Source organism: Trachemys scripta, chromosome 5, assembly GCF_013100865.1.
Source record: "Trachemys scripta elegans isolate TJP31775 chromosome 5, CAS_Tse_1.0, whole genome shotgun sequence".
Taxonomy (NCBI): Eukaryota; Metazoa; Chordata; order Testudines; family Emydidae; genus Trachemys; species Trachemys scripta.
In genome coordinates, this window is record NC_048302.1 from 133532651 (window position 1) to 133545332 (window position 12682).

Sequence of the window (12682 nt, forward strand, 5' to 3'; positions counted from 1 at the left end):
TCTTTGTCAATTTCATGGCTGGGAGCGGTGGGAAGGGGGGGCAGCTTCTCGCCTCCCTGTTCCCAGCTGGAAGCAGGGGGAAAGACGTCCAGGGCTTCTTGGCCCTGCTGCCCCACTCTGGGCCAGGTGCCAGGTTGTCTTGTCTTGCTCCAGGAGGGGACCTCAGAAATTGTAGCTGTGAACTCTCACAGGTTACTTAAGAGTTGTTGAATATTAATAGATTCCATTTCTCCCAAAACGAGACTCAAAATCACTTTACCTTCAATTGCTCAACTTCTGTTCTCTTGAGTCTTGTAATATCATAATGTAACTAGTTCTCCAGTTACCAGAATATTCCAGGCCAAACTAAACTGGAATTTCTAATTAAAAAACACACTTCAGAAGAAACCTTTCAGGCATTCATTACATCATAATGATGCAAAAAAAGGCCACAAACCTAGTTTTTTTCCATTTGCATGTCACCTTTAAAGAAATTATGGTTCACTAGTTCCCAGTTTTGAAAAACTGAAGTACCATGTGACAAAGTTACTTTTAGATACAGTATTAGAATGAAGCTAAAAATGAAACCAGATATTTTACTACACTGAAAACAATTAGTGCTATCACCATCAAATGTTGTATCGTTTGTTATAGTGATATACCAGTCATCTGACAATTAAAATATGTGGGACAGGAATCATGTCCCAAGAGCTTAAACTAATTTCTGACAACATCTGGGGAAGTGAGAAATATGAAATAATAGGAAAAAATGAAGAGCAAATGTAACGCCAACAAGCTCCGGTCATTGGCATGCGGGATTGAACCTGGGGCCTCTGGAACTTAGTGCATGAGCCTCTACCGCATGAGCTAAAAGCCAACTGGCTGTTAGCTAACGCTGTAGAGCAGACTCATTTAACTCTCTAAGTGGTCTCGGTGCCACTAGATGGGACAGAACACCACACCCATAAGGTGTGTGGGTTACACAAAGACCAGGGTAAAGCAAAGTTTACGCAGTTACTCAGTGAGAGCACTGCACACTATGATGGACTAGCCAAGGTATAGGTTTTTTTGTTTGTTAAACAGATGTCTTAATCATTATTTTGTAGTGCACTGACTCAATAGTTTTTTCTTAAATTCCCAACATGGAATCCAAAACCGAAGAAACTGATTGAAAATTTCCCAATGCTTTTTCAATTAAATTTCTTTATTCAGTGTGTACTTGAGATGGAATCCTCATTTTTCCACCTACTAACCAATTTATTACCATACAAAGTTCAACATCAACAAAAAGTTTCATTCAATAACCCCAAAACATAGGAAATAAAATTACAGTTCAGATTATACATGAATTGTTTGTGCCAAGTTCACTACATAACCTTCAGCAGATCGAGTTTTCTTTACCTCATTTGAGAAATAAAAGTTACCTTTACCTAAGTGTTCTCCAAAGTATTTAGATACCTAATAGGTTTGTGAAAAACCAACTCCTGCAAAAAAAACCACCACACACTGTCATTTCATTTATGAGCTTCTATTTTATTCAAGTATTTACATACAAATCCACATTTGAAAGTTTTGGTATTGGAAATGTTATGCTCTTATGTCTATCTCTGAATGAAAACTTTTTTCTAAAATGTTAAAAGTAACTTAATGAGAATACCAAAGCTCTTGTAATGTCTACTACAGAACAAGTTATAGATCTATTGAGACATTGGGGATTGGAGAAAGGGCTATTGCTACTGACCAGAATCACCAGAAGACAACTGAATTGAGAATGGTCAGCTTTTCAGAATATCTGCTCACCTCTTCAGACATCTCTGCATCAGTTAAGCATTTTTGGGCACATTTGGATTGATTTAGTCTGACTGAAACTTTGCCTGAGCCATGTAGTTGAGCCGACCTAACCCCTGCTGTAGACAACGCCAGGTCAGCAGAAGAATTCTTCCGTTGATTTAGCTACCACCTCTTGGGGAGGTGAGGTAACTACAGCCCCTAGAGAGCTCCTCCTCTCACTGTAATGAGTGTCTACACTCAAGTGCTACAACAGCACAGCTGCTGTGCTGCCAGTGCAGCGTTTCTAGTGAAGACATAGCCCAAGTAATAGGCAAGGTGCTGAAAAGGTCAAGTAGACTGGCAAACATTTGTCAATATCTAAAGGCATATGCAAGAGTGATAGGTCTGACAAGTTAGCAATTGTTATTACAACTACTACTGTGTTCTTGCAGTTTTCTTTACAGAAAAGCAAAATTTTAATTTTGGACAAATGTGTGTGGTTTTATGTATGAGGACTAAGCATACAATGTTAATGCCAAAGTATTTTGTTTCATTTAATAAAGTCTTAATACCCCCCCACCCCAGATTGTGGAAAAAACAGCCACCTTCCTTATTACTCTTAATTGCATCCTGTATTCCTACATCTAATTTATTCAGTGCACTACAGAGCGACTTCCTTTTCCTGTTGTTTCCCAGTCTGATATTACTGATGAAAGGGGCAGAAACAGAGTGCCATTAAAACGGATTCCCTGTTGAGGGCTGTAGACTAGTTTGCCATATGTCTGAGCCATAACCACAGCTGTGGTAAGTGGGTAAACGATATTATTCAGCAGATGTAACGGATGTAGTTCCACTGCTGTACTGAAGTGTTGCTTTGCGTATGCTTTGTTTCACATTGGCAAACGTTACGCTCCTCCCACAGAAATGTCTGAAACTGCCTAACACATGGTGAAGTTTAATTTCATAGATGTCAGTGAACCAAAGAAACCGAAAGACCCACAGCACAATTATTCAAAATCTACAAGCAACTAAAAGATGTCTCTTCAGGAGCTTAAACAGATATTTGCTGTCTGTCTGGGAATAAGAGGTTTGCCAAATGACGTTTCCTGCTCTCACACTGCACTACAACCATTTTTTAAAATTGAGTCCAAAGGGCTCTCCTATTGTTTTTACAACAAAGGTCACTCCTCAGCAGTTGCCAACAAAATGTATCCTGGCCTGCTGTTATTGCCATTGTAGCCATAGGCCTGACTCAAATATAAATAGCCAATTATGTTAAATCTGTTGGCAATTTTGCAATACTGACAAAATGTTCACTTGGGAATAAAACATGAAAAATAAACTCATTTTCAGACAGAATAGCAAGTAGTAGTGGTCTGGATATATACCCCTGTTCTAACCTCAAACAATGGCAGTTTCAAACTCAGCAGTGAGGATAAAAATTGATGATTTTTATATGGATTCTTGTTTAAGTTTTTTATGTATACACACATTTATTTTTAAAAATAAACCTATTTAAAATGTAAAGATATGACAACATTTATATGAAGGCCTAAACTTCTTATAAAATGTAAAGTCATGTAAATTAAACAACAAAAATATTCAATAAGTACATGATGGCCGCTGAAATTTTAAAGAAAGTCAAACCAGTAAACTGGAATTCCCTAAACACCTGGAATCAGAATTTGTTGATGTACCCAGTCAGTTTTTGGACAGCAATAGCCACTTCTGCAGTGCCAAGAGAATATTTTCCTCATTTCAGTTTATTCAAATTAGTTCAGTTCAAAGACTAGTTCAAAGTTGACAAATTGATTGGGGTTGAAAAAGCAGGAAAGCATGTTTTCTTTTTCCAGTGTATGAATAAAAACTAGGGTGAGAGGACGAGATCTACTAGTTCTAAAAACTTGAAGGTGACAGTGATCAGAAATTCACTATCTCCCTCCTTGGTTTAAAAAGGGAGTTAGTTTTAAATGCAAAAAGCATATTTTGATTAAAAAAATTCATATATATCCAGAACATTTAAGGCAATTTTATCTAACTAATTAAAAACAATTCTAAAATTATACTTGTGTATTTTTCACTGCATTCCAATTTCCATTCAAATGCAGCTTGACACAAATCATAAGTAAAAAATTAATCTGATAAATAAGAAACGCATCATTCAACATTTTCTAACATAGTAAAACATGCAAAGACCTTAATAAATCTATGTTAAGCTATAATTGCTTAAATAAATAGTCTATCTTCCTGGTTAGGAAAACACACCAAATTTTCTGTAAAGCTATATTTACTTGCAAATCAACAGGTTTTAATGGTTACCAATCAATGAGAATTAACCTTTAAGAAAAATACTAAAAAAGTACAAATGTAAACAAGATTAAAATCAATTAGGTAATTCATTTTGATTTAAATCAATAAACCCTGGGACTCAGTAATCAAAGTTTTTGGTTTTCAGAGTTACAAGGGTCTGACCACGAAAGAGCCAAATACCCTCAAAACTCACCAACTTCAACAGGAATTGTAGGTATTCAGCTTCTCTCAGGCTCATGCCGCAACTTTGTGAGTCCCTTGGCCTGGAGCAGTGAACCGCAGCCACTGGGAGCTGCGATCGGCCGAACCTGCGGATGCAGCAGGTAAACAAACCCACCCGGCCCGCCTGGGGCATTCCGGGCACAAGCGACAGAACAAGTTTGGAAACCACTGTTTTAGAGGACCACATTTCATTCATTTTTTTGCTTTTTGTGTTCATGAGATTTAAGTCTGTTAGATTCATATTTTCCTCTCACTTTGTAATATTTGCTACTCCAGCTCTGTCTATACCACCTATTTCAAGTGTTTAATGAAGTTTTGAACCAAAAAAAAAAGTTGCTTGGGGCTCCCTCGGCAATTTAGCACATCTGAACACCACTACTGTTCTAAGAGTAAATACACCAGCACTCATGTCAGAATTCTGTTTTACAATAGACCTATAGGGTTGGAAGGGCCTACCTCAGAAAGACATCTAGCCCAGTAGCTCTCAACCGTGGTTACTACAAAGTCTTCCAGGGGGTATGTCAACTCATCTAGATCAGAATTTCTCAACATGGGGGTTGTGGGCCCCCGGGGGGAGGAGGGGGTCACAGGATGGGTTTAGAAGCGTCACAAGTGCAGAGCTGGCATTAAGAGGGTGGTAAGCAGGGCAATTACCTGGGCCCCAGACTACAGGGGGCCCCATGAAGTGGGCAGTGGGGCTCGGGCCTCAGTCTCCTGAAAGGGGTACAGTAGTCTGGAAAGGTTGAGAACCACTGATTTAGCCCATCCTCCCATGCTGAGGCTACGTTTGTGTACTTGCATTTACACTAGATAGCTTTGCTTCCGTAATTCACCACCAGAGCAGCAGCTGTAACCATTGAATCTGGAGCACAAACAGAGCTCAGGCCTGGCTTTCCCATTTAGATATGTGGGTAAAATTCTTTTGAGCCCTGTCTACACCACAGCTTCTACCACTAATACCATCAATAGAGATGCACTCGTAGTGAATTACAGTTGAAGTTTGTTAGTATATAAGGCCATAGCCTCTCAGCTGTAGAAGCAGGGACTTAGGAAAAATCTCCCATATTGCAACCCCACACTGTCAAAGAATTCTGAGAGTCAGTTTGGCAGCCACATAATTCCTGACAACACAGTGACTACCAAAACAAATGCCTCCATCAAAAGTCTGTTCATCAGTACTTTAGATATCAAAAGTGATAAAGGAGGACACCTGGCTGCTCAAAGAATGCAATGTCCCCCACCCCCAACCTTCTCCTTAACTGGGGCCCTGAGGACAAAAGAGTGTCAAATGCCTGTAGGTTAGGACTAGGTTGCACCATCTGGTCCAAAACTACCCACATTAGTAGGATGTGGTACATCAGCAGACCTAAAAATAATGAAAAGTAACTGAGTTATTACTTTAAGGACTTTGGCCCAACGTTAGTTGCAGTTTGCGGATGCAAAAGCTGCACTTGCTGTTAGCAAAATCATTGTTATTGCTCTATGAAGGTGGACTACTGATATCGAATACAGTAGTCCAGCACATTTGTTGGGAGTGGGCAAATCAAGAGTTGGAGCTACTAAAACAAATGTCAGGCAGACATATTCGAACAGGAGTTTGTTTTTACTACAATCAAGAATCTCAATAATAATGGAAGGATTTAAGTACAAGTGAAGCTTTTCCCCAGGTGCAGATAATGAGAAAGCATATGCCAAGTGAGTATTACAACCAGAAAGGTTGCTCTTCTACTGTGAAGTAGACCTTGAGGGACTACTGATACCAATTTACAAAGCAGCCACTGGCCAGGCAAAACGAATTTTTCTTGTAGTTTGTACACAGGGAATGTAAAATAATATATTATTTCTCTCTCACACACAAATGTTGTTTCTGCAGTGATTCTGGGTGAAGTTTCTCTTGCTCCTGGAATAATTAAATCAGTCATTGATTACAGAGACAAAGCCATGTCTTTATCTGTCACATCAGTGAAAGTCAAATGGCATATGACTTTTGAAGGCTGAAGGATAATGTAGATGTCATTTGAAGCAAAATAAATAGCAACTAAGTTTGTGATGCTACTTCTACAGTTTGGGCAATGTACTATATTTGTGAATGGTCACTGAACACAAAGAGATAGCACTTTTCAGCAGCCCAGCACTGTTGTTCTGAACAAATGCAGTGTTGGCTTGTATGCATGCTTTTTCATCATGTACCAAAACAACGCATTCTTTACATTAAACTTTTTTTCTTACATAAACGGGTGATAATTAAGGGAAGATACAATATACTAAACCAGGGATAATCTATTTTTTGTCACGGTCCAAATTGCTTGGTCAAGGTATAGTCAAGGTCCAGATTCCAGAGAAAATAATAATAATTAAAAAAAGATAAATAAAAGATTTTGGGGTCCATTCAAAACCATCTGGCAGTCCAGATTTGGCCCACAGTCTGCCTATTAACTACCCCAGTATTAAACCCTGAGCATAATTACACTAATGAAGGGAAGGTGTGAGATGGAGACAAAGCTGTGGAAAGGAAGCACACTGAAGAAATGGGGTAAGAAAATAATGTGGACCATTAAAAAAAAACACAAAAATCACCACTTGTCTGAACATCTGTTAATATATTGGTTCAATACCTTTCACTAAACTCCTGGAGCTCTCTTGCAGTCCCACTCTGCTGGTACTCAGCCAGTGGTCCAACAGTAGATTGCCAGCTGAAAAAAATGCAGATCTCTCTGGCTCCTCTTCTGCAGCCCCCAAACACCACTCAATACTCTCGTTCTGATGAACCATGTGTCATTTGCTAGCAGAAGTATCAGCCAATGAACCACGACTGGTTTTGCCAACTGAGGCATGGAAAAACCAGAGTGGGGGGCAGCATATGTGGGTGAATTGGGCCAAGAGGAGAGGGTATGTGGGTGGGCAGAGACTGAAGTCTCATGTTGTACACCCAACTGAAGACAAAGGGGCATTTCAGAGTGGTAATGCAAGAAGACAGAGACCTCTGTCTTCCTGGTTACGAGAGCTGTAAAAGATAACTGCCATTCTACCTGAAGCAGTGTAAGACAAGCCTAGTGTGGACCTTATAGTGTGCTGTTTTGTAACCATATAGATGTAAGATCAATTGCTGTACTACCATTTGATTTCTTTAATCTAGACAAGGATTTCACTCCTTGGCCAGTAGGTGTCAAGTAGATTTTTCAAGCCCTGAGTATCACTACCTACTCATTTTGATGTCTGGTCCTTTCCCCCACCCCCACTCATATTCTCAAAACTTGGCTAAAAAAATTTTCAACAGTGATCTAAAAATAGAAGTTGAAAAAATCTTGGTGAAGCCCTGTGGGAAAATGACTAAAAAAAAATATTTGTTTTACTTTTTTCCTCAACTAAGAAAAAAATCTTTGCATTGAAAATAATATTTCATTAAGAAAGGTAACAAAATCATGCATCCCTCTCTTCTGTCCATCTCACTCCATGAGTGTCATCCCTCCTGCCCTTATCCATGCTTTTCCTTAGTACACTTAGACCTGGGTCTGCAGACAAAAGTTGCATCACTAACTACAGGTGTGATGTAGTTCCGGATGCATCCGAAGAAGTGGGCTGTAGTCCATGAAAGCTTATGCTCTAATAAATCTGTTAGTCTCTAAGGTGCCACAAGTACTCCTGTTCTTATCACTAACTACATACTCCTGAGGGCATTCTGCACCAAAAAGTTAAAAATTCTGCACACAATATTTTAAAATTCTGCAAATTCTCCTACCTCTGGCTTCACAGAAGTGGGAAACCAATGTGCAGATCCCCCCACCCCCATGGGACACAGACTCAGTGGTGAGGCTGCAGTCAACCTTGACACAACACAAGGGCCGGGCCTACCCCAGAAGCACCCTAGGGCCCTGCCTCTCCATGCCAAGTGTACCAAGTGTGGACAGGCAGGCTCAGCAGGGCAGGATCCTAGTGTGGAGGGGCTTAGTGTGGGGAGATCCAGGTGTGAGTTGACAGGGTTCTGTGTGGGACAATCTGGGTGCGGGCAGCTCAGTGGGGAATCCACAGGGGATTGTTGGGGTGTTCTGGGTCCAACGGTAATAGGATTCTCCAGGGGGGGATCCAGGTGAAGGTGGTTGGGACTCAGCAGGAGGGGAATAGAGCTAAACAGGGGTTTCCGGGGGGTCCAAATGCTAGGGGAGTGGGGTCGGGATCCAGTTGCAGCTGTTTGGGGGTTGGTGGGGTGGGGATGCAGGTGGCTCATCAGGGTGGTCCAGCTGCAGGGGGAGTGGGGCTCATCAGGGGGGTTCCGAGTGCAGGGAGGATGAGACTGGGTGGGAGGGTCTGGATGCACGGGGGTTGGGTGGATAGGGGAGTAGCTTCCTGTACAGTGATCCCTCCCCCTGCAGCTGAGGAGCAATGGGTGCAGGAAGCGGGGGGAAGTTTGCAGAGCTTCCTGCAGCTGGGGGAGAAATCGGGGGGGAGGGGGTGTCTGACCCAGCCCCAGATGCCATGCAGGGGAAGAGGAAGTTCCACCCTCCCCAGCACAGCGACGACTAGCAGCTGAGACTGGCACAGGGTAGGAGCCATGAGCTGGGTCTTCCCCAGTCCTGCCCCCTGCCCCACAGTGATTTACCTCTCTGCTGGTTGCCCTGGGCACCCAAAAACATACTGCTGGGGAGGGTCACATGACCGCTCTTGTGGCTTCCCTTTGCTTCCCCGTCAGAAAGTCATTTTTCTGTGGGGACGCAAAGAAATCTGCAGGGGACATAAATTCTACACATATGCAGTGGCGCAGAATTCCCCCAGGAGTAACTACCCCAGTATAGTTAAGGCAGTTAAACAAACGACCAAAAAACTTTTGTTGACACAATAATACCCATATGAAATTGCTTATAGAGCAAAAACACCTCTAACCAACCACTAGTATGAACATCTGCACATAGACCAGGCCTTAGCTGAAAACAAACATATCCACTACCATGCTTCCGTCCTGCCCGAACGTTCATCATCTTCGGAAGAAGTGCTCAACTAATTTTGTTAGTCCACTAGTTACATTAACCATCTCTACTCCACAGGACAATGGTTTCAAAGCCTTTTGAGAGGCAACCCACTTAAAAAGTCATAAAACTTTTCGAAGTGAAATACACCCCTTTCAATTTGTTTTCAAATGAGAGTCATATGCAACATATATATTGTCCTCCATAATATATATATAAAGAACAGCACAATTATACCAATGCACAATGTAAGCCTTCAGCAGGAATATCCTCAGCATCAAGAAATTTGGAGACAATTCCCTTAACCCCTCTACCCCTAACATACAGCCTCAGAAAAATTTCTGCAAAAACAGGCAGAGTGTGCCTCAATGAATATTCAAAAGGTACAATATGAAGGGCACTGAACATGAGGAATTTCCACTGAATGCCTATCTAAGATTCCCATATAAGAAAGCTATGAGACCTATTTAGAATTTTGCTTTAATAGTACCTCTCTCTCTCATCTAAATATTTCACCTGTCAATGGAATACCATGCCAGGCTTACTGAAGATCAAGCTGGAAGAAGCACTTTAATAGACAAAAAGAATAGGAGTACTTGTGGCACCTTAGAGACTAACAGTGACTTTACATTTTTCCTACCTCTGAAGTAGTAACTTGTATTATAAAGTACAAATCACCAGTGTTATCCTTGTTTGTAAAATAAACTATATAGCTCTGCAATGGTTACTCAAGGGTGGACAGCTATTTATAATTCTATAACAAATAAATTTAACTTGTATTGTTAGCTGAGATTTTTTTTTACCCAATGTTTTCTTTAAAAAAATGCATGTATTTTCACGCAAAAAAATATTAAATTAAATCTGGTTCTACCCTTCACAAAAACAAAATCTCATTAAGAGCCAAGCAATAAATCAATTTTTGAAACGACACACTTCTTGGAAGACTTCTTTTAGCAGTTAAGTGTTCAGTAAGTTTTATGTAAGACAATTTAGGATTCTTTATTCCCTTTTCCTGATACAGTGCCCAGGATTTCAGTTATGAATGCCAATTTCCCAAGCACTCTACAGAAGTCCAGAAATTCTGAAGCACATGGAAGAGATCCAAGAAAAGTTATCTTGGGATGTTTCTCCATGATGATATACTCTAATAATTTTCCATTTGAGTTTGGGGGAGCAGGACTGTTTTGTTTTATTTTTAAGTTACTTCTATGTGCTACCCCAATTCTTACTGGCAGTCTGGGAGTATTCATTGCAAACAGACTCTTTTCCTCCCCATTTGAATTGAAACAGTTACAGTGCATGAAGTGAAATGGAATGCCAAAAACAAATTAGCAGATGACATTTGGCATGTTAGTGGGAGGAGTTACAGATGCTGGCTGGATATGCTAAGGGAGCTCAAGACTCACAGATGTTTCTAAGGAATCAGAAATTCTCCAGGCAGCACTGAAACAGGATCATATATTCCAAGGTCACTTGTTCCCCTGAGCAGAGAGGCTTGAACAGAAACCATTTTCTCTTTTAGTAAATGAAAATTAAACCATATGGACTCAAAAGAACACTCCATTCAAATTTTACAATATATACTTTCCATTTTCAAACAAAAATGAAGCAGTATTAATTTTAAAACATCAACACCACAGCTGAAGGACAAGCAGTTTCAAAGAATAAGATTCCCCTTTCTCCTCCCCACCTCTCATGCCTAATTAAATTTCCCCACTACACCAGGAAGAAGACTGTAACCGTCACACAACAGTTTTCTTAATACACTGCAAACAAACAGAAAGACCACCATTCTTTGAGCTAGCCTTGGAGGATTTCACACACAGGCATCTACCCTTAAAGACTGACAGTCCTATTTTTGGCTACTTTATGCATTTGTTCAGAAAAAGAGGAAGACATATATACAAATATATATATATATATATATATATATATACACACATTTAGCCATTTTAAATTTTGGCATCTCTGCAAAACATTTTGTGGCGGCATTTTGGACGCTGCATATGCTAGATGCCGGTGACTCTATTCCCTACTTTATGCAGTTAACCACTGCCATATATTGCATTTTCATTATTCAGGGCCTCAGGCACCTCCTCCTGTTCATGGTGCTTTATACTCAAACACTTGATAATATCAGCCCTGTTTGAATACACCCACGTGCTCCCTCTCAGCCAGGCAACTGGAATCGGGTAAGAAAAATGGGCAGAGCCCTAGCAACCCCACAACAACAGCTCCCTGACCTAACGCCTACAATGCCAGGGGAACACCCCCCCCTCCCAAACGCACCCCCATGCGCTCGCTGTCCGCCCCCCATTTCAACCCCCCCACCCTGATCGCCCGTCCCTCTATACCAACCCCAAACCACCCTGCCCTCCTAATCCCCTCCCCCAACCCCACACCCCTACAACATCCCCCCTCCTTCCAGCTAACCACCCCCGCCCTATAATGGCCCCACCAGGCCCCCCCCGTCCTCCCACGCCACCGCCGCCCCACTCCGCGCAGCCCCCCGATGCAGATGCCCCCCACTCCTGCCCCGCCCCCACGCCCCAGACCCCCCCCCGGCGAGGCCGTTACCTGACGACGGACTCGGCGCCGCCGCGGGGCCTGGGGCGGCCCCTCCGCAGAGCGGCGGCCGGCGGGGGAAGCAGCAGCGAGGGCCTGGGCGGCAGCGCCATGGTGCGCGCGGGGCGGGGTGCGGTGCGGTGCGGGGCGGGGCGGGGCGCGGGGGGCGCTGCGCGGAGCCGGGCTGGGGCCGCCTCGCCCCGGGAGTCTGGGAGGGGGCGGGGCGAGAGCCGGACCGCACCACCCCGCCCGCTGTGGGAGGCGGGGATCGGCCGCCGGCTCTCCGCCCGCAGCCCGGATTGAGGAGACCCCCCGACCCCGAGCTGGAACCAGGTCTCCCCGATAGCGCCACCGCCTCTTCCCCGGCCCGGCGCGGCCCGGCCCTGCGGAGTAACCGATACCCCCCCCCCCCCCCCCGCTACTGACAGTGGTACCGCCCGGCAACAGCCAGGGTGGGGGGGACACAGAAACCTGGCAGCCCCCCCCCACAAAAACCCCCGGCCCCGCCCCAGCTCCCGGTCACCTCCCTCAGCCCCCCAAAACACCCCATTGCCACGCCCCCTCCCATCCGCCCCCCAAAACCCCTAGCCCCGCCCCCTCACCTCCCTCAGCTCCCCCGCAAAACCACTGGCCCCGTCCCAGCTCCCGGTCACCTCCCTCAGCCCCCCAAAACACCCCATTGCCCCGCCCCCTCTCAGCCCCCCAAAACACCCCCATTGCCCCGTCCCTCAGCCCCCCCCGCAAACACCCTAGCCCCGCCCCAGCTCCCCATCACCTCCCTCAGCCCCCCAAAACACCCCCATTGCCACGCCCCCTCCCATCAACCCCCCAAAACCCCTAGCCCCGCCCCCTCACCTCCCTCAGCCCCCCCCCCC

At 43.8% G+C, this 12682-nt stretch overlaps 1 protein-coding gene across 2 annotated transcripts in view; it reads right to left on the bottom strand.

Annotated features, from left to right (window-relative positions):
* Positions 1 to 11939, bottom strand: part of C5H20orf194 (chromosome 5 C20orf194 homolog) — a 130564-nt gene extending 118625 nt beyond the window's left edge. For both annotated transcript variants that reach the window (XM_034772594.1, XM_034772593.1), the window contains exon 1: positions 11820 to 11939. In XM_034772594.1, coding sequence (XP_034628485.1) covers positions 11820 to 11920 — 101 coding nt within the window. In that variant the 5' untranslated portion in view covers positions 11921 to 11939. The remainder of the gene's footprint in view (positions 1 to 11819) is intronic.
* Positions 11940 to 12682: the final 743 nt, after the last annotated feature.